The sequence below is a fragment of the Prionailurus viverrinus genome, chromosome B1 (genome assembly GCF_022837055.1).
Source record: "Prionailurus viverrinus isolate Anna chromosome B1, UM_Priviv_1.0, whole genome shotgun sequence".
NCBI lineage: Eukaryota > Metazoa > Chordata > Mammalia > Carnivora > Felidae > Prionailurus > Prionailurus viverrinus.
Window position 1 is genome coordinate 40903840 of NC_062564.1, and position 23203 is coordinate 40927042.

Sequence of the window (23203 nt, forward strand, 5' to 3'; positions counted from 1 at the left end):
TGCCTAGCTCCTCATAAAAGGAACATTGTAAAGAAGAAGTCCTGTTAAATTATTGCTAAAATAGCAATACTGTTGTATAAATACAAATTAATACTAGAATATCTGAAAGATTAATTTGAACTTTTATTTCATTTGTTGAATAATAGACTTTTAAGTTACAGGATGTAATGTGATATTTAACCAGAGGAAAAGCCAGAATTTCAGGGGTTTCATAAGGAAGGAGGTAGTGCAGTATGTCCTAACTTGAAAAAACATAATCATTATTACAATTTTATACTTAAAAAGATAATATAAAATCTGCTTTTATAGTACCCACCCTATATCCGTTTTACTCAGCACTCTGTCCCTAGTGCAATTAGCACAAGGCCTAACACACTGTAGTATAGTTGACCCTTGAACAGCACTACAGTTAGGGGCCCCAACCTGTGCAGTCAGAAATTCATGTGTAACCTTTGTCTCCCCAAAAGCTTAAGTGGTACTAATAGCTTCCTGTTGACCAGAAGCCTTACCAATAGTATAAACAGTCAATTGACACATGCCCCATATATTATATTCTTACAATAAAAATAAAGTAAGCTAGACAGAAGAAAATGTTAAGAAAATCATAAAATACATTTACAGTACTGTACTGTATTTACCAAGAAAAATCCACTTATAAGGGGACCCATGCAGTTCAAACCCATGTTGTTCAGAGATCAGTGGTATTTAACAAATGTGTATTTTCTTTAAAAAAAAAAAAAAAGAATGATCAAATAAAGAACCAAAGAAAATATATAGCTTGACAAAATCTTCTTAGTGGTGTGTTTTGAAGGTAGACTTTATTTTCTACTTATTAGAGATTATCAAGGAGGGGAGAATATGAGATTTTCATTGTCTGCCAGGTGGGTAGCTTTTAAGAAGACTAGGAATTACTAGTCTGATAGGAAGAGCACTGAATCTCAGGTATCTTCTCACCCTTGCCCTCCTACTAATTAGTTGGATGCTACTAACCAAATTAATTTTGTCTTTAGTTTGTTTTCTGTCTTTCATTTGGTTAATGGGGATGATAATACAGTCTCCACCTTTTTACTTGAGTAGTAATGAGAGTCAAAAAAGAATAGCTGTGAAAGTTTACAGTCTTATAAAAAGTCCTGTCTTTCTTTAATTATTATTTACAGGCTGCCTAAATTATATCTTTGTGAATTCTGTCTAAAATACATGAAAAGTAGAACTATTCTCCAGCAGCACATGAAGAAATGTGGTTGGTTCCATCCTCCTGCCAATGAGATTTACAGAAAAAATAATATTTCTGTCTTTGAGGTAAAGTAGATGTTTTATAGTTGTCTTCCTATCATTTCAAATGCAGTACCACCTATACTGTATCTAATTGTAGTTGTCTTTTTTGCAACGTTATTTTACTGTTGTACTCACTCTTGAGTCTGATAATCCAGTTTATAGGAGAAGCAGAATTAGGCCAATCCAGATTGTACCGAGGTCACAATCTTGATCTCAGAATAAATTATTCTGTATTTCAGGATTCCATTTGATTATAAAATACCAAATGATTTTTTATGTTTAGATGTGATAAAATTGTGTCTTAGAATCTATGAAATAATGGTATTTAAGTGAAAAAATTTCTGTTGCCTCACTTAAAGGAATATTTGGTAGAGATATTTAATAACTGTAGTAAGTTGTATTTTGTAAAGTTATAAAAATATATATTTCTTCATCATGATGATATGACTTAGGCTATGTCCGTGATTTTGTGTTGTTGGTCATGGGGTTTTAGTTTCTAGATCCTCAGTTCATGGTTTTACTGCCAGGTATTAATTGAACACCTGCCATGTGCTCAATTCTGTTAATTACTGTGATGATAGAATTTCAGATTGTGGGGATCACTCAGTCTCTAACTTTCTTGATTTTCCCTGCACCTTCATTTTAGGTGAAAAGTAGTGGATCTCTTCACCCGCGGGGGGGCGGGGGGGGGGGGGGAGAATGGTGTGGTCTACAATACCCAAGAGCAAAGTGCTTCTCGCCTTAAGCATATATTGGTGTATATTTTAAAAGAAGTAATATTAAATTACTTAAATTGTTGAGGTTTCTATCCTGAAATATTGATGTCTTAGGGTTTAATGTGGGTATCGGTTGGCATTTGTGTAAAAGAGCAAGCTCTCGAAGCTCCAGCAACCCAGGGGTGTGTCAGGAGAAATACACAGTGGTGCTCCTGATCTTGGCCATCCTGATTCCAAGAAATCTCTCATTTGCCAGGTTGCTACCTAGGGAACCTGCTTGGTTGATGCCTCTGGCAATAGTTAATACTCCTGAAAATAGCTTTATTTCGGGGCAAATCTGATTGTGGCAGCCAGACTGCATTGCTTTTGGATGCTGGCATAGAGTGGACTATAGTTATACCTTATTTTACTTAACAAATGTATTTTAGAAGAGGCTGCTTTTAGATCTTTTGTTGAATTACTTTAAAAAATGAATCAAATCAGCTTGCTGTCTGAAGGATTACTGCAACCAATCTTGTTATAAAAGCAAAAAGTGCTGTTTTTAAAAGGGTCATCATCTCCTTGTCTTGCTATTCGTACTTTGTTGAAGTGCAGTATTTTATATATTTAGTTGTCTTACAACAGCAGGTACCATAATGCTGCTGTTTCAGAGGATAGCTTCCAGGTTCTGATCACTGACAGCTCTCTTAGGCTGGGCTGTGGATACTCACAGGTATTTGTAAGTGATGTGTATTGTTCTAGAACTAAAGAGCGACTTTACTGACCATTTTGTTCTATTATTTTCTAGGTTGATGGGAATGTGAGTACCATTTATTGTCAGAACCTATGTCTCTTGGCAAAGTTGTTTCTTGACCACAAAACACTCTATTATGACGTGGAGCCATTTCTTTTTTATGTACTAACACAGAATGATGTCAAGGGCTGCCACCTTGTTGGCTACTTTTCTAAAGTAAGTATATCAGCTTAAAATATGTTTGAATTCACACGGAAATCTGAAGCAATCTTTGTCAGTTCTCACTAGAACACTACAAAGTGCAGCACCTTCTGGGCACCATCTAGCTTTTGGAAAGGAAAATAGAAGGAATATTCAGAAACTTACCAAGGGCTAGAAGGTATCTAGTAACATTCAACAGACTGTAGTCTCCTAGGAACATGAGCTGCCGATTATACTCAAGAGGAAGAGTTTTAAAATGACTTCTATTCCCATGGTAATAATAGATAGAACTTGTGAAATAAACACAGTCATTACCTCTTTGAGCTCTTTCTCAGTGTAAGTCTGCTCTTCCTACTTTAAATTTGAAGCACAGAAATAAGAATAAGCCCTTTTTATTAACGGATGTTTTCTTCCCTTCCTATAGTCTTTCATTCTTTTGGGGTGAACAAAAGGTTTTTTTTTTGTAGTCAAACAACGTAAAAGATGTACTTTTACTTAAGCTGGCCTGTGGTAAAATCTAAGTATATGAAATGGCTAAGTGGAAAGTACCAGCTTTCTGTTGGCTATTTCAGAAGTTAAATATCATTTTATATATATTGCCTTATTTTTAAAAGTGTACACAACATTTTGGGGTTATTTTTGTAAAGTTAGGTACAACTAATGGGGAGATGGGACTGCCCTATGTAGCACCAGAGCAGGAAACAAAAGAATCCCTGAAATAGTTGAAATAGTTGTTCCCCTGAATTTTCCCATTTCTGGAGTGTCACATCGACTCACATCTATAGCTTTGCAGATTGATTGGGACTGAGATTCCTCTGTTCATATTAGGCAATGACATACTGTTTTTGAGTTGCAGATGGTGTTGGATGGCATAATTTTATTTTATATTTTTATTCTCCTGGGATGGTTGCTTTGTGGGTAGTGACAATGACTTAACGTGGTCCTGTCTCCTCCCACTGGGGTATTTTTTTCCTTGATGCATATGGTATTCTCAGAGGACTAGGGCTGTGGTTTTGACTGTTAGTCTTTGTTTCTTAATAATTAGCATTACTATTCAGTCTTACTAGCGTGTTGTTTTAAAACTTTCTTTACCAGGAAAAGCACTGCCAGCAGAAGTACAACGTTTCCTGCATAATGATTCTTCCCCAGTACCAGCGTAAGGGCTATGGCAGGTTTCTCATCGATTTCAGTAAGGATTATAATAATATCATTTCTCATTATCTCTTTTTGTGGGCCTTCCGTATATATTTTTAAAGATTTACAGATGATTTATTGGTTGCTAGTATCTTTTGTCATACTGCTGTATGGGACTTTAAAACCTAAAGTCATGAATTTTTTCTTTTTTCTTTTTTTTGGATTGGACATGAAATATTTTTAAATAGCCTATACCGGAGGTGCCTGGGTGGCTCAGTCAGTTAAGCGTCCTACTTCAGCTCAAGTCATGATCTCATGGTTTGTGAGTTCAAGCCCCGTGCCGGGCTCTGTGCTGACAGCTCGGAGCCTGGAACCTACTTCGGGTTCTGTGTCATCCTTTCTCTCTGCTTCTCCCCTGTTCATGCCCTTTCTCTCTCTCCTACAAAAATAAATAAACATTCAAAAAAATAAAATAAAATAGCTTATACTGAATACTAACTTCTGTGTGATCTTTTGCAAATAGTTTTAATTTTCAACTGCTAACTTACAGTGGAACTTAGTTTTATGCTAATTTTAACTCACAACAATACTAAACACGTATAACTACTTAAATTAATACAGTAAAGTACAGGACTTGCCTTATTTTTGTTATTCAATTATCTGGGAAAGTGTATACATCATTTCTTACTTACAGACTCTACCTAGTGGTTAAAATATGCAGTGCACCTTTAAAAATCTTAAAAATAAATGTCTAGGAAATAATTTATAGGAAATACAGGAAATAATTTAATCTGACTTAAAAAGGGAAAGGAACAGTTCTGAAAAAAGTCATCATGGAACATGTTGATAGTCTTGCTTAGAAAGTAAATATATGTTTACAATAAATTTTATATTGATTAATAAAATAGTGATTTTTCAGGGAATATTTTGATACGGTTTTTCTTCTAAGTATCAGATGGTTATATCACCAGTGGTAAGAAGTTAATTCCCAAGATGGACCAGCACAGCTTACTCCACTTGGCCTTAGACTGCACTTCTGACCATATTTTATTGGAAATATGCCACTGATTATTTTGTACATTTTCTTGGCCTTTTTGGATTAGTAGTAGAGAGAGCAGCTTAGGTTATTTAATATCAATATATTGTGTTGAAATAGAACTCATGTTTGGATGTGTTATTCCATTACACAGCAAAGTTAGGGGAAAATTTGTTATATATTTGAGATAAACAATAGTCTAGGATTATTATACTAATTGTTTTCATTTGCTTTTCCTAATGTAACCTAATTTCCCACATTACCATTTATAGATTGCCTTTAATAAAGTTTCCTTTGATGACAAAAAAACTATATTTCTTCTGCCATCTCCATTTTTGATACTTCTTCTTAGAACTTATGCCTTTCTTTTCCTGATCTTGAGAGTCATGCTCTAGACAGGAGGACAAATGCCACCATACACTCACTGTGACAGCCCCACGCTGACATCCTTACTTATCAAGAATTACGGTGACGGGTAATTGCAAAGAGAGCTTTGACTGAAGTGAGAAATTGTCATCTAATTCACTTGCAGAAGAATCATAATCTTAATAGATAGAATTATTTAAAAACTAAGGCATCCTTTTGTACTGTTCTACAGTTCAGGTATAGCTGTTGCCATCTGGTGGTCCAGATAAAACATGCAAGAGTGGTTCCCCTATAAAATAAAAAGCATTATTGCCTTAATCTTATGTAGCCTGTTAATATGAGGTTGTATGATTTTTTTTTAAGTTTGAATATTTTAACAATGTGGTTTATAGCAAGTATAGACAAAGTAATGCTAACCTCATGTTCTCTCAGTATATACAAATTATATAATCTTCTGCAAATTTGTGTTGAAGTAATTTTTTAATTTGTTTTTTTTCTTGGAGGAATTTGCTTTTGAAATTATTATTTCCTGTACTACTTAGATTGGTTGTGGAAGAGGGGATTGTTATTTTGGTGAATTAGCCTATTTTAGGCTTGCTGACATATCTGTGATTTGGTGGTTTCTTTAGGTTATTTGTTATCAAAGCGTGAAGGCCAAGCAGGGTCTCCAGAGAAACCATTATCCGATCTAGGTCGTCTTTCCTACATGGCTTATTGGAAAAGTGTAATATTGGAGTGCCTTTATCACCAAAATGACAAGCAAATCAGCATTAAGAAGTTAAGCAAGTTGACAGGTATCTGTCCTCAAGACATTACTTCCACACTCCACCACCTACGAATGCTGGACTTCCGTAGTGATCAGTGAGTATCACATCCCTTTGTTACCCTTTCAAAAGATAATCAGGTGAAAGTTTTTGGATCAGGCAGCCAGATATCAATGAAAGGGTATAAACTAATATAATAAACTAATACATTTGGTAATCCTGAGACGACATTTTCCTTTCTATGATCCTTGATACTGTTGACCTTAACTTTTTTTAAATTGTTTTTTCTGGTCTTTCTTCTAACTTTTGGACATAAGCTACTGAATCTTTTCTAATGTTGGGAGCTTCTTCACAATATGAGAACAACTCTAGAAATAATGCCTAATAAAATATATGTCCATGATTTATTTCCATTATATGTGGTATAAAATAAAATATAGGTCAAGGGAAAGTCAGTTCACTCTTATCTGGAGTGATTGGGAAAAGATCACAGAGAAAGGAAGGAAGCATTGGGCTAGAAAGATGGAGAATAGGAGATAGTGTACAGGAGAGTAGCAGAAATTCCAGAGCTGGGAAGTATGAGACAGTGAATGGTTAAAATAACCAAATCCATTGCTGTTGTTGAGTATGAAGTATGTGTCCAACTTTGTATTTGTTCGTTATCTTGTATGGTGGCATATTTCTGTATTTCATCTTCCCAGGCAGGCTATTTTTGAAGCATTTATCATCATCTCCAGGTTTTCTAGGGGTTATAGCTCCATATTCATTGTTAGGTACTCTTATACATTGTTGATTGCTATAAACTTTGCTCTGGTTCCAGATTTGTGATAATCCGCCGGGAAAAACTTATCCAGGATCACATGGCAAAGCTTCAGCTGAATTTGCGGCCTGTAGATGTAGATCCAGAATGTTTGCGCTGGACCCCTGTCATAGTCTCCAATTCTGTGGTCTCAGAGGAGGAAGAAGAGGAGGCTGAGGAAGGAGAAAACGAAGAGCCGCAGTGCCAGGAAAGAGAATTAGAGACAAGTGTAAGGGCATGAGTAGTCTCTGTTTTTGATAACAGAAGGCTCTATTTTTGGTTTTCATGATAATTTGTGATATGTGTTACAATATCTTAAACCAACACAGTCAATTCACATTAGATTTTCAGAGATGATTACAGTGATAGAGATTTCAAGAAAGCTGGGTTTTGTTTACTTAAATTGTATATTTTTAAGCCTTAGGTCATTAGGAGACCTTCAAATTTGTAATAATGTGTTATGTAGAACTAAATATTTCTTACCAGAGTGCTGATAAACAGCTAAATCTTAAGCTGTGTAGTAACTGACAAATCTGAATTTAATTCTGACCATTGTTAAAACAAATTAAGATACCTTTTCCTTAAAGTAAAACATTAAGGAAATAATGTAAACATGTATGTTCTAATAGAGCACTAAACAGTTCAGTGGGTACACAGATGTCTTTAGCCATTAAAGGGTTAATGAGGGACTGTATGACATTGTATAGTTTTCAGTATTTTTTGTCATGTGATGCATACCTTTCTCTGTTTTTTTTTTAAAGCCGTGCTTTCTTCCTTTAAAAATCTATGTCCTCCTTTGATAAACGTAAACAATCTCATGCCCCTGTTTAATGTAATTTAATTTTCAAAATGAAATTAAATATTCAGAATAAAAATAAATCAAAATAATTACAGAAATTTTCTTTCATTTTTTTCAAACACCCCCTTTCTCTTGCCCATGCCCCAGAGTCCATCTTCTCTCCGTTTATAAATTTTTATTTCTGATAAATTTTAAAATTATATCATTTAACATTTATAAGAACAATGCTGTTCATTTTGTTTATTGAAGGTGGGATTACATAGTGGTTAAGAGCACTAACTCTTGGGTCCGACTGCCTGGGTTTATATCCCAGCTTCTATATTTGCTGTTGCATGTCCTAAGGCGAGTTACTTATATTTTTTTGTGCCTCGGTTACCTCGTTTGTAAAATGAGGATGTAATAATAACACTTCATACAATTGTTATGAGGATTAATGTATCCTATAAAGCATTTAGAGCAATGTCAAACACATGAGAAATATTCATGATAGCTACTAAATTATGCTTTTCTTTTTTAAAGCTTTGTTTTCTTATCTCTGTATTTAGGAGGTCAAATAGGAGATATAACTGAATAAGGCTGAAAGATTAACCAACATGGTTTTATTTTCTAAAATCAGGTGGGAAAGTCTGCATCTCGGGAGAACAAAGAACAAGATTCTTACTCTTCGGTAGAAAGTGAAAAGAAACCAGAAGTTATGGCACCAGCTAGTTCTACGCGTCTGAACAAGCAAGTCCTTCCCCGTGATAGTCTTCCTGCAAACAATCAGCCATCTCGGAGAGGCCGCTGGGGAAGGAAGAACAGAAAAACCCAGGAACGTTTTGGTGATAAAGATTCTAAACTGCTCTTGGAAGAGACATCAGCTCCTCAGGAACAATATGGAGAATGTGAGGAAAAATCAGAAACCTCCCAAGAACAATACACTGAAAGTGAGGACCAGTCAGCAGCCTCTCAGGAGCAGCCCAGCCAGGATGGGAAGCCAGACATTCCCAAAAGAAGACTAAGTGAGGGGGTTGAACTCTGGCGAGGACAGCTAAAGAAGAGCCCGGAGGCACTGAAGTGTAGGTTACCAGAAGGCAATGAGAGGCTGCCCCGTCGCTATAGTGACGGTGACAGGGCTCTCCTCAGAGGCTTCAGTGAGAGTAGTGAGGAAGAAGAAGAGCCAGAAAGTCCTCGGTCCAGCTCCCCACCAATTCTTACAAAGCCCACACTGAAGAGAAAGGTAAGGCTTTTCTTGTGATTCGTTTCTTCGAGTTGTCTGTTCTTTCCCCAGTTGCAGCTTACTATATACATTTGTCTATCCCAGAGTTCTGAGAAAGTAAATGTAGAAATTCTTAGTGTGTTATTTTTTAGACTTTATACCTTGGTGTATTGTAGCTTATGATCCTCCCAGTGAACATTTGAAATGTGTATAGGACTTCTTTGGTTCATGGAAATGAACATAGACACCATGAGCTTATTTAAGAGCCAACAAACTTTTTTAGCTTGCTGGTTTGATGTTCTGATCATGACTTTTAGGGATTTGTAAAATATTTTAAAAGCATATATAGATCGGAAATGTTTATGTTAGAAAAGGAGAGAAGTATTTGACAGTTTGATGGACAGTGGTGCCCTGTGTCGGGGGTGCTCTGAGTGAGGCCATTCGTCTTGAGTGGGACTTACCCCCTGTGGTCTCTTCTCCCATTTCTGTCTCCCCGCCCCCCCCCCCCTTCTTCCAGTGGTTTGACTTAACCTGGTTGTGAAAATATTTTCTCAGTTCTATTTGTCATCTTGCAAAGTTTGAATGAAACCAGTTTATAAATGCGATGAGAGGATGAAAACAAGTTCTGGTAAACTGTATACCAGAACTTCCCCAGGCTGTGGAGTGAACTTTAAGCATTTCCACAAGCCAGCCACACTGAGCTCAGCAACCTGGATGAACCACCGTGTAGTAGCAGGGTGACAGCTTCCACCCAAAGCAGTGAAATTGTTCCTTTCCTTAAGCAGAGCCTTATGAAAAAAAAAAAGGGGGGGGGGCTATATATAAAAATACAAGGTTTTAATTTTAGAACAGTTTGAGATTTATGCAATTATTGCGAAGAAAGTACAGAGAGTTCCTGTATTCCTTACACCCAGTTTCCCCTATTATTAACCTCTTAGGTTGGTATAGTACATTTGTCACAAATAGCCAATATTTTGTTAACTAGAGCCCATATTTATTTAGATTTCCTCAGTTTTCCCTTATGTTCTTCTCTTCCAGGATCTCATCTACCATACCACATTACATTTAGTAGCCATGTCTCTTTGGGTCCCCTTGGGTGTGACAGTTTCTCAGACTCCTTGTTTTTGACAACCTTGACAGTTTGACGAGTACTGGCTAGGTATTTTAGAGTGTACCTCATGATATTAGAATGGGCTAATAGGTTTGGGGGAAGAAGACCACAGAGGTAAAGTGTCATTCTTATCATATAAAGGGTGTGTGATACGTGTGTACATGTATACACATGCACACACCAAACCACAAGAGTATTACTGTCAATATGACTTATCACTGTTGAGGTTAGTCTCCATCACCGGGTTTGAGGTTGTGTTTGTCGGTTTTTCCACTGTAAAGTTACTCCTTTGTTCCCCTCTCCCATACTGTACTTTTTGGAAGGCAGCACTGCCCACAGGCCACGCTTAAGATGTGGATAGTTGCACTGTATTCCATAGGAGTTCTGCTTGGAGATTTACCATTTTTCCCCATCTGCTTATTTATTCAAGCATTTCTTTATGTCAGCATGGACCCAGATATTTACTTTTACACTTTGAGTTATAAACCAATAGTACTACTTTATTTAATTTGTTCCTCAGATTCTTCCAGCTTCGGCCATAGGAGTCTTCACTTCTGTGTCCCTTTAACTTAATATGTACCCCCATTGTTGTGAAGGTGTTTTGGGTTTTTTTTTTTTTTTTTTTGAGCACTTCCTTACTTTCTAGTACTGCGAGATGATCTAAGCTTATCTTGTATATTTTATGTCCCAGTCCTAGGGTCAGCCATTTTTCCAAAGAGCAGAGCCAGACATGTTTAACCTACTTTGAAAATTGTACTTCAACTAAACAGACTAGTAAATTTGAAGTGGAGAGAAATTGAACCCTGGCTCACTCTGCCATTCATTATGTGATCAGGAAGACTGTATCTTTGCCATTCCAGGCTTCTATTGCCTATTTTTAAAACTGTGCTATTTCCTTGTGTAAAAAAGAGAGTATCGTAACAGGCAGTGAGATCATGTACACAATACCTGAAGTTCTTACAGAAATGCGCCAGACTGGGAGTCAGAGACTGTCTTTTACAACCGTTTCCATACTGACTGGGTATGTGACCTTACACAGGTCCTGTAACCTGTCTCACCTCTGTGGAGTAAGGAGATTGGATTAGATTATTTCTGGTGCATCGTCTCTATCATTTTGTTTTATCTGTTGTGTAATTTAAGGTATTATTAGATCAACCCTAGTACAAAATTGTGCCCAGTGTGCCACTTTCCAGTAACAGATTTATTACTTTTGAAATACTTCGTATCAGGTAATTACACATCAGCTCCATGTTTTTACATTTCACCATAACTCCTTATGGGTAGCTCATGAAGATGGCATACAGCTTTACTAATAGTTCTGTTGATCTTCAGAGAGCTATGAGAGCAACAAAAAGTGTTTTAGTCCTTTTTTTTCCCCTCTTGAAGTAAGAGAAGTTAAAGGACTAGCTTCTGTGTCATTTCAGTATTGAAATAGGCAATTCCCTAGGGTGTTAAATTTAACTGAACTATTAAAGGGAATTATAATATCTGCTCTCTGTGCCTTTTATAAAGTTCTATTCAGTTATCCAACATCTTTCTTTGATACTTTATGGTACCTTATTATAGTATTTTGAAATAATATTCAAAATGTCTGTTGGCTGATTCGAGTAGGTTTAAAAACTATTAATCGTGTTATTAATAGAAATGATAGTATTAATTCCTGTAAATGCTTTCTTTCTCTTCTAAATAGAAACCAATTCTTCACCGAAGAAGGAGAATCCGAAAGCGCAAACACCACAACAGCAGCGTGGTCACAGAAACGATTTCTGAGACTACAGAGGTATTGGATGAACCTTTTGAAGACTCTGACTCTGAGAGGCCGATGCCACGATTAGAACCCACGTTTGAGATTGATGAGGAAGAAGAGGAAGAGGATGAAAATGAGCTCTTTTCTAGAGGATACTTCCATCGTTTGTCCTCACAGGATGTGCTCAGGTGTCGATCCTCTTCTAAGAGGAAGTCTAAAGATGAAGATGACGAAGAAGAGTCCGATGACGCTGATGGTATGTTTTACAGAACCCACTGCTTATGGTAGTTTTAGTGTCTCTGAAGAAACACACTTCAAGTGATAACTGCAAACCCTTCAACAAAAAAGCTGAAAAATGACACACCCCACTAAGCAAGTAAAGGACGGCTTGATAATCTCTAAAAATTTGTGTCAAGCACATTCATCCCCATTTTCTCCTTTAGTCCTCTGTCCTTTTAAAAAGTTTTTTTTCTACTCTTCCCTTCAACTGAGGACCTAGTTTTTCCACTGGAGAAAATATCTTGCTGTTAGGAAATTGTTCTTTTTTGCCTAATCCTTTCTCAGCCCTTATCTGAATCTTCAGTTAGTTGGTGGATTGGAGTTAGCCTCAGGAAGATCTTGAAGTAATCACCCTTTACCAGAAAGTACACTCTTGTGGACTTACCTGTTTTGCTAATTGTTGTATGCTGAGTGCTTAAAATGGACACTCAGTAAATATTGTTAAATGAATACATGCTAAGATGGTTCTAAGATCCGACTCATGTAAATTGGACTTGCCTCACATCTGTTCAGGATGTGAATCATATCTGAATCATATCTCTAATTTGCCTTTCTCTACGAGTAGTAAATTTCTAATAAAAATGGCGACAGTGCCTCAAAATAGGCTCAATTTTTATGGCATAGCTAAAAATCCAATGGTTTACTTTTGAAATAGCCTTGTCATTTAGAGATAAAGAAATGGGCTCAGAAATGTGCTAGGTCACAGACTAGTTCATCCTCCCCTAAAGTTTCTGCCAGTGCCTCATGCTGCCTGCAGCTGCAATGTTTGCCTCACCATAAGGTCAGACTGAGTTTTTTTTTACTTTGGTGGGTGAATTTGAAGAAATCTAGTTGTCCTCTCTTGGTGGATGTATAGCTTTTATTAACTGAGTTTTTTTATTCTTCTCTTAAATCCACTCAATTTCGTATCTAGTGGAAACTTGTGTTTTCTCCATTCTCCTGTTTTTATATAATAAATAGTTTTAAATAGTGATAAGATGACTGAGTTATTTTATTGTGATGTATATATTAAACTAAATATTTATTGTATAAATTTGGCACTTCAGTAAAATTTCTGTCTTGGATCATTGTAGCTCAAATAGTATCCCCCGTTTAAGTTCTTATTGACTTGGACAAATTTTCTCTGATGTAACCATTTCCATTCTTTATTTTCAAGTTATTGCTAACTGTACCTTCTTAGTTCTCCTCTCCAGATCCTGTTTTTGCTTGGTGTTCTTCCTTTTAGAAATTAATAGGAAATGTGAAGGTACTTAATGCTGCACCACACCTAAATATGGTTAAAATGGTACATTTTATGCTATGCGTAGTTTACTACAATCTTTAAAAATAGAAAAAAATTAATGGGGAGAAAATAATACCAATATCAAATTTATTTCTGATAAATCATTGTCATTAACTTGTTTTTTTTCAGGTCAGTATTTATTTGGGACTAAATGCCTTGCAGCTGTTCCCATACAAACACAACATTGACTGAGCATGTCAGATTGCTTAGTCATGGCCTGGAGTAATTAACTCATGATATTACCTGAAGTCATGATTTTATGGAAACTAAAAAAAAAAGCCAGAGAGATAATATAAATTGCAAACAGGGGTAAAACAAAAAAGAAGAAATGAGTTGATTTGTAACTTACATAGTAAAGACAGCTTGTCTAAAGTAGTTGTAATAACTATTGAGTATTTGCATCTTTACACAGCTTATCTCCGTTTTCTAGATGATAAAACTGAGTATTTTAGACTAACTTACAAAACCATGCAGTTGGTGATGATAAACCTGAACTGGCTTTAACTGGTGGCTGGTAACAGAATGTTGACCCGGATTCTTTCATTGTTCTGCCAGCTCACTGCGTGACTTTAGAAGATGTCATTAATTAAATTTCTCCTTTAGATTCTTAGCTTGTAAGAGAAGGTAATCAGGAGTTTGTGATGATTAATAAAATCATTCCCATTGCACATGTGGTCTCAGAAAAAAGTACTAGAAAGTATACAAAATCTTTTAACTTTTTTAACGTGTGTGTGTGTTTTTTTGTCCCTCTGTGTAGACACTCCTGTTCTAAAGCCAGTATCTCTCTTGAGAAAATGTGATGTGAAGGATTCTCAGCTTGAGCCAGATACATCCACACCTATGAAAAAGAAAAAGGGATGGCCCAAAGGCAAGAGCCGCAAACCAATCCACTGGAAGAAAAGACCTGGTCGCAAACCAGGATTTAAGTTGAATCGGGAAATCCTACCCGTTTCTACCCAAGAATGCATTGTTGAGCCCACCGTTCCCATTCCTAAACCGGGACGGAAACCCAAACTTCAAGAGAATGAAGAGACTGTTGAACCAAAAGAAGACTTGCCTTTAACGGAAGAAAGGAAGGATGAGGAGGAGATGCACGTGGAAGCAGAAGAGGTTGAAGAGGGAGAAGAAGAAGATACAACCAGCAGTGAAGTTAGAGCGGCGTCTCCAGTGGATAGCAACAGTCCCGAGACTGAAACGAAAGAACCCGAAATAGAAGAGGAGGAAGAGAAGCCCCGTGTCTCAGAAGAGCAGCGGCAGTCAGAGGAGGAGCAGCAAGAGCTGGAAGAACAGGAGCAAGAGGAAGAGGATGAGGTGGCTGTAGAGACAAACCAGAATGAAGACCATGATGCAGATGATGAAGACGACGGCCATCTGGAATCTACCAAGAAAAAAGAGCTAGAGGAGCAGCCCGTTAGAGAAGATGTCAAAGAGGAGCCTGGTGGCCAGGAGTCTTTTTTAGATACTAATATGCAGAGCAGTAGGGAGAATATAAAGGATAAAGATGAAACAGAACCAGATTCTGAAGAGGAACAGACTTCCCACGAAACATCCATGGTATCAGAGCACATGCCAGGGTCTGAGGACGATCATGAAGAAGATTCAAACTCTAAAGAAGAATTAATTGAGCTAAAAGAGGAGGAAGAGATTCCTCACAGTGAACTGGATCTGGAAACTGTGCAAGCAGTGCAGTCTTTGACTCAAGAAGAAAGCAACGAACATGAGGGAGCCTACCAGGACTGCGAAGAAACTCTGGCCGCGTGTCAGACCCTGCAGAGCTACACCCAGGCCGATGAAGACCCTCAGATGTCGATGGTGGAAGACTGCCACGCTTCAGAACATAATAGCCCGATATCTTCTGTTCAGTCTCATCCCAGCCAATCGGTCCGTTCAGTCAGTAGTCCCAACGTGCCTGCCCTTGAAAGCGGTTACACCCAGATCAGCCCGGAGCAAGGATCCCTGTCCGCACCCTCTATGCAGAACATGGAGACCAGCCCCATGATGGATGTGCCTTCCGTATCAGACCACTCTCAGCAGGTGGTGGACAGTGGCTTCAGTGACCTGGGCAGCATTGAGAGCACCACAGAAAACTATGAGAACCCCAGCAGTTACGATTCTACGATGGGTGGCAGCATTTGTGGGACTAACTCTTCCCAGAGCAGCTGCTCCTATGGTGGGTTGTCCTCCTCCAGCAGCCTCACCCAGAACAGTTGTGTTGTCACTCAGCAAATGGCAAACATGGGCAACAGCTGCAGCATGATGCAGCAGAACAACGTCCAGCCTGCTGCTGCCAACTGCAACATCAAGTCACCTCAGAGTTGTGTGGTGGAGAGGCCTCCCAGTAACCAGCAGCCGCCGCCCCCACCACCGCAGCAGCAACAGCAGCAGCAGCAGCAGCAGCAGCAGCAGCAGCAGCAGCAGCAGCAGCAGCAACCAGCACCACAGCCTCCGCCGCCCCAGCAGCAGCAGCAACAGCCACCGGCGCCACCACCACCTCAGCCCCAGCAGCCTCAGCCCCCGCCCCCGCCCCAGCAGCAGCCCCCGCTGTCACAGTGTAGTATGAATAACAGTTTCACTCCAGCGCCTATGATCATGGAGATACCAGAATCTGGAAGCACTGGGAACATAAGTATTTATGAGAGGATTCCAGGGGACTTTGGTGCCGGCAGCTACTCTCAACCGTCAGCCACCTTCAGTCTAGCCAAGTTGCAGCAGCTGACTAACACCATTATGGACCCTCATGCCATGCCTTATAGCCATTCTCCTGCTGTGACTTCCTATGCAACCAGTGTTTCTTTGTCTAATACAGGACTGGCTCAGCTAGCTCCGTCTCATCCATTAGCTGGGACCCCTCAAGCACAAGCCACCATGACGCCGCCCCCAAACTTGGCATCCACCACCATGAACCTCACGTCACCTCTGCTACAGTGCAACATGTCTGCCACCAACATCGGCATTCCTCACACTCAGAGGTTGCAAGGGCAGATGCCAGTGAAGGGGCACATTTCCATCCGCTCCAAGTCCGCGCCACTGCCCTCTGCAGCTGCCCACCAGCAGCAGCTGTATGGCCGCAGCCCACCAGCGGTTGCCATGCAGGCTGGCCCTCGTGCATTGGCTGTTCAGCGTGGCATGAACATGGGGGTTAATTTGATGCCGACCCCTGCCTATAATGTCAATTCCATGAATATGAACACCTTGAATGCCATGAACAGCTATCGAATGACGCAGCCCATGATGAACAGCAGTTACCATAGTAACCCTGCCTACATGAACCAGACAGCACAGTATCCTATGCAGATGCAGATGGGGATGATGGGGAGCCAGGCCTATACCCAGCAGCCTATGCAGCCAAACCCTCATGGAAACATGATGTACACTGGCCCCTCCCATCACAGCTACATGAACGCTGCTGGTGTGCCCAAGCAGTCACTCAATGGACCTTACATGAGAAGATGAGCAAGATGAACTTGCAATTAAAAACTTAAATATATATAAATAAAGGAACCTTTTATACTGACAAACCAGAGAAAAATGGACCTTTTTCCAGTTAAAATATTGCTGTAGATTTAGAGGAATTTTTCTTTGGTTTATTTTATTTTTTAGAAAACCTGGTCTTCTCTCTTTTTTTTTTTTTTTGGGTTCATTTTGTTCTGGGTTTTGGTTTTCTTCATAATCTTGAACATTTTACAATAGAACTCATCTAAAAATGGATTTGGGGATAGGGGAAACATGCACAAAAATCTTTTCATAATTAAAAAGAGCCTTACTTTCTTTACATACCACATGGACAGAATTTGTGTAAAAGTGAATTATCTTTATTTTATTTTAAAATGTATGTTTCCCCTCACTGTTTGCAGCTCCCAATGTTGTCATTTTTAAATGTTATATATACATCTCGGGGGTTAACAAGACCCCTTCCTCCAAACCCAACCTTTCATTTCCTACTTCATTCCAGCAGGAGGCACTTAGGGGAGACTCGGATGGGGACATGGAGAACAACCCAAGCTCCTTAAACTTATTATTATTGTTAATATTATTATTATTATTATTATTAATAAAGCGAGGCAGGAAAATGCTTCTCCTTTTAAAATCCCCTCCACTCCCTACACACACACACACACACACCCCTCTTGACCTCTTGAAACCTTTCCCCAAGAATGTTTCTTTATAGATGGACTTCATTGAAATGTTTGTTTTTCTTAAATCAAGTGTAATATAATTTGGGGGGGGGGGTTTGTTTTTTACTATTCCCACTCAGCACTCAGAGACACAAAAATACTGTAAGTCTCAATTAACAGCAGAATCTCAGAGGAAAGCTGTTTGCAATCCTAATCCAGCCTTGGAGGAATAGAGATGGTCAGTTAACAATCAAAAAGAGGAAATTAACCTCTTGTTTTTTACCACCTGGTGAATCAGCCATAACACACATATTCCACGCAGCCTCTTGTTTTTAGTATGTACTTTGAGATGCTAAGGGTCTTGATTCTTGAGCCTTTGACTTTGACTAAACTCAAACAGCAGTCCCCAGTGCTTAGCCTCTTACATTCTTATACAAAGTGTTGATGGATGACTGTACATTTCAGTGATTTGAAAAATACCTGACAGACATTTGACACTGTTTATTTTATGTTGGAAGAGATGATTTAAGGGAGATCATGGTGTGAGTTTTATAGCTACTTAAATGATACATACCTCTAGTTTTCATTTTCTTGAGATCCTGAGTTCATTCCCTGTGAATCAGAGTGCACCAGCCCCTCTCCTGTGAGTGGTTAAAAGAGAAGAGGGATAAACCAACCACCAGCATAGTAGGGCAAATCTGGACAGCAGGGTTTTAGCAGGTTCCTTTGTTGCTCCCAACTCCATTATCTTTTCTCTTGTGCAACCAGTTCGCCCATTCTCTTCCTGTTACTTGCTCCAGGGATAGGTAAAAAAAAAAAAAATATATATATATATCTATATATATCTATATATATGTTCCATCATTAGAAGATGGAAAATATTATACCACTCGGTATGTGCAGTCAAATATCCAAAAGGGGGAAGTACTGCTTAAAGAAATACCTGTAAGCATTAAATTCTCTCCTTTATTTGTACATTTTATATAGATAAATTTTTGAAGTACTAATTAGGCATTAAATTTTTTCAAATGCACAGGTTTGTTGTTTTTTTTTTTTAAATACACTTTAATTGACTTTCTCAATTAAATGTGTTAGGTAGAAAAAGGCAGAATTCCACATCTTAACCGCTATCAATTCTGAGCATGTGCAAGGCTGTGTAGGACCCAGTTTCTCTGTATATACTCTTCCAGTTCCCAATCATCTATGTAGAAAGTGCACTGTGCTGCCCTCTCCCTACATCTTCAGCTATGTCATTGCTTCCTGGTTGGGGTGGGGATGGGGTGGGTCGGGAGGGAGGTATATTGGGAGGAGGGTGGGTCAAGGCAGAAGGAGAAGCTGTTGAAATGAGGGCCGTGAATTCAGTTTCTGTTGGTTTGCGGTTGTGTTTGGTTTTATTTGTTTCTTTAAAAAAAAAAAAAATTCAATCGGGCAGCTCCCTTTTCCACAAGCCTTTTTGTGACTGTAGAACTATTGTAGAGAAAATGTTCTTTTCTATATTATAAAAGAAATTATCCAACACAGTAATATTGGTACCTGTCATTTTTTCACTTCTGTTTAAAAAAAAATGTATTTTTAGCAAGATAACTTGGGTAATCTTCTAAAAAAGAAATTTAAAAAACTCACTGTTAGTGACTTTGATGCCTTTTAAAATAAGAGCTTTTTCATTTCATTCCATCTTTAAAATTTTTTATCTTTGTTGTAGAATATTAAAAACTATTTTAAGAAAGATAAAAATTCTCTTTAAAGAGATCTCTAGAGTGTGTGAATAGAGCTCCAGATGCCTCTAAAAGCCGCATGTACAAATGAAGCTAAGTCTATTCCTGTCTGTTTATATTTGCTTTTCCTGTTTTGTAACCTCTTTGTACTTTGTTCATGGTGACTTGTAAGCTACGGGGAAGGGGTGCCTAGATGCCTTTGTATTTCTCCATGTCATGCGCTCCTGGGCCAGTCGGTCTCCCTTCCTCTCCTTGTATGTAATATCACTTTTTTTTCCCCTTTCTAGCAAGTACTTTCAAAAGAACTCTGTACATTTTAACATAAAAAAAAATAAATTATGTTGAGCCATTTTGGATGTCTGTCTTGCATGTGGAATTTTTCTCCCAAATATTTCAAACTCTCAGGTTCCTTTTCTACACACCGAGACTTAGAAATATTAGCTTTTTCACATTCCTCTTTATGTAGCAAGTATAAGTTCATGGCCTTTACTTTGAAATGCCAGTCTTCGTTCCTATGTGTGTTTAAATGCAGACAGTATAGATGGTTTTTCCTCTTCCGGTGAAAATGGTATTATAATCTCCCTTTGGAGTTTTTAGGGGAAATTCCATTGAAACCTATAGGGACTGTAATTCATTTAAGCAAAGAGAGGAAATATGGTAGCAATAACAAGTAGCTCCTAGAACTGGAACAAAGCTGTTTTTTCTCAACTTAACTGATTATGATATAATTGAGGAAGATTTTGCCAGAAGCCAGGGTCTTGAACATTTATGATCTTCTCTGATGTTTTCCAAGCTGTTGTACTTGCCTCTCTTCATTTAGAATTTTGGATAGAAGGCAGACTCCAGAAACTTGGATTTGGCTTTGAGAAACTGATAGCTGGGGGTAGGGAGGTAAGGCAGGTGCAAGTTTTAGCTGCTACTCTTTGCTGAGTGAGGAATTCATGAGGTGTCCATGAACAGTACCTATAGCAGACATTTGTTCTTGATCTTAATGCCATTTAAGTTTATAGTTCTGTCATCTCCAGAAAAGAAATGATTTGTTTCCCTTGATTTCTTTGCCTGCTGAAGTAACTATAATTTGGACCCATTGCTGGCACTTGTACTATGCAATCATTAGTGGATTGTCTCCAAAACAAGCTTCTTTGTTCCTGCAGACTACCTGTTGTAAGTGAGTTCAACAATACAGCGAGTCTGATTTTTTTACAAAGATGTGACCACAGAATGTATTCTAGATTTTTTAAAGTGCTAACACTCCCACTATATTTAAATTACATTTAAATTATAATTTGAATAATATTACATTTATAGCCAACCCATGAATGATCTCACTAGAAGGAGGTACTCTGGTTTCTTTATGGTCCACCTTCTGGCCTTTTCACTCTACATCAAAAGGTAGATGTGGGAGGAAAATGATAATGCACTTAATTCATGTATATTGCTGAGAGCCTTGGCCTACCTGTGTTAGACTCTATGGCCTTGCATTCAGTAACTAGGGTTCCAGGAAATCTATTCCTTTTGGGCCTCTCTGAGCATCTCAGGTAGTGCCTAGCTTCCTTTGTAGCGTAGTGACAACTGTGGGTATTCCCTGAACTCCAGGGCCTGTCAGGTAGACAAGTCTAGCTCTTTAGGTGACCATTATTGTTTCAGATTCTTCATGTTACAACTGGGGCAGTGTATAGTGGGGTTTTGTCCTTCCTCTTAATGTGCAAGACGTACGTCAATGATGATGGAAAGGGAAAGGCATAGTGAAAAGAAATAAGGAAGAACTGTCCTTGGCAGAACAGAAGAAGCAAGATCATTATGACAGGTGGTGGGGAAACAAACTCCATATTCTCGGTGTGACTTTAAAGAAATCTAAAAATTCAAGTGGCCCATTTCTGTAAATGAACTCAGAAGACCACATAGAGTTAACATTTCTTAGGTTGGCAAATGTCTGGAATTCTTGAACGCAGTCATCCCAACAAAGCTGACAATCCCCAGAGTAAAACTCAACTCATTTGTTAATAAATTTCTGGTAAGGGACAGGGTGGGTTTGTTACGTAAGCTGGTGTGGTCACCTAATGCAGTACAGACCAATGGATTTTTTTCCCAAAGTGACAGCTACAAATTGGGCTTAATGAGATTTCTTGCTGTATTAATAAGGAGACTAAATATTAGTATTGGTACCAATTACATAAATCCTCAAAAAGGTGGCAGATGTAATTTCTGCCTGGAATAAGGAAAACCCTGGGGCATCATGATGGGCTTTGGTGTTTTGAGATCTTTTAAAACACTAGGCAGAGATGTTCTCAGTGAATTGTTTTCTGGTGATTTTTCATGAATAAACTTTTAAGTGTGAGATAATATATTCTTGTCGTCAAGAGAAAAACATTCCAACATTTAACTACTACACAGACATCTCTGAAAGCCACATTTAAGCGACATTCAAAAAAAAATGTTTAACGTTCTCTGAGATGACATTTTTTTAACCAACCATTTTTAGTTTATATGTGTACAGAGATGAGCAAACAAAGACAAGTGGATGAACTGACATCAACTGGTCACCTGTACTTTAAAGCATGGAATGAGGGCCTGCTCATTGGCATTTCTGTGAATACACACTGAAAAACTGACATCTGGTTCATGTTGAAAGACACAAGCTGTTCAGATCACTTCTCAAGTTATTTAAGTTGGCCTTAGCTTTTTGAACCCCAGAATCTTCTTTTTTGGGAAATTTCATATAAAACCTTTAAATTGGTTTCCCAAGATTAAAGTCTCTTATGAACAAAGTAAAGAAAAACATTCATACATAGAACTTCTATGCTAGGACTCAGGCTCTGCCCATGTACAAGTTCAAACTGTTTAATTGGTGTATTACATTTAATAAAGTTGACTGACTCAATTTTCTTTAGAGGAAAATTAGAAAAGCAGTTGTAGTCAATTATGTCAAAATGATTGAATTTGATCCTAGTTTTCCAGAGAAAATGAAAACAGCAATATATTGAGTAGGAGGCAGCAAGGGCGGCTTTACTAAACGCAATGACCTCTTGGAAAATAGAATAATTACACCATTTTTAAAAAAGTTTGTCTATCTCCTATTTAAGAAAAGTAACTAGAGTTGACCAGAACTCCTAACTTGACAGCCTCAAAGGACTCTTGATTGAAAGTTTTAAATCTGAAAACTGAGGAACGTGGAATATTGAAAGAACAACTTTATAGGGCCAAGGAAGTAATTCTGTTAAAGTTACAAAGGAAAACAAAGCAGACCCAAACCAGCCACTACAGTCTATCTTTGCTGAGTTACTTTGCTGGGGCTCCCAGGCTGTGGAATGGCGTTCATCAATTTGCTGCATCCTCCTTAGTGCAGCCAACTTGGTCTTCAGCTGTCCTCCAGCTGCCTCCTGCACGGTTCCAGGCGTCCCATGAAAAGGTGAATATGCCCAGAGAAGAAGAGTGACTTGGTGGTTCTGTCTTCTTATGCCTGTTTTTATTGTGAAAATAGAGTCTACACAGAGTCCATTAAACACAGCTTCATGCGTCTGTTTAAAGTGAATAGCTTTGTACAACTAAATCTGTTCGAAAAGTAGAACAGCCGCCCAGAAATGTGAGGGCCCTTGTCTAATTGTAATCTTCTCTCCCAACCAAAGATAAGCACCAGACATATGTGTAAATACGTCTTTAATTTTTAAAAAAATTTTTGCAACTTAGGTGTGCGCTTTTTTTTAATGTTTATTTTGAGAGAGAGATTGTGGGGGGGAAGGGCAAAGGGAGAGGGAGAGAGACAATCCCAAGCAGGCTCTGAGCTGTCAGCATAGAGCCAGATGCACCACTCCATCTCACGAACTGTGAGATCATGACCTGAGATGAAATCAAGAGTTGGACGCTTAACTGACTGAGCCACCCAGGTGCCCCTGGGTATGCATTCTGAAACACTGTAGTTTCATTTTGCCTGGT

The 23203-nt window shown here is 38.4% G+C and overlaps 1 protein-coding gene across 4 annotated transcripts in view; it reads left to right on the plus strand.

Moving 5' to 3' along the window:
• The window catches only part of KAT6A (lysine acetyltransferase 6A), a 114596-nt gene extending 95916 nt beyond the window's left edge, over positions 1–18680 (plus strand). For all 4 annotated transcript variants that reach the window (XM_047855041.1, XM_047855044.1, XM_047855042.1 and 1 more), the window contains exons 10-17: positions 1158–1299; positions 2779–2940; positions 4021–4114; positions 6091–6322; positions 7046–7253; positions 8440–9042; positions 11823–12135; positions 14198–18680. In XM_047855041.1, the coding sequence (XP_047710997.1) occupies positions 1158–1299; positions 2779–2940; positions 4021–4114; positions 6091–6322; positions 7046–7253; positions 8440–9042; positions 11823–12135; positions 14198–16893 (4450 nt within the window). In that variant the 3' untranslated portion in view covers positions 16894–18680. The remainder of the gene's footprint in view (positions 1–1157; positions 1300–2778; positions 2941–4020; positions 4115–6090; positions 6323–7045; positions 7254–8439; positions 9043–11822; positions 12136–14197) is intronic.
• Positions 18681–23203: the final 4523 nt, after the last annotated feature.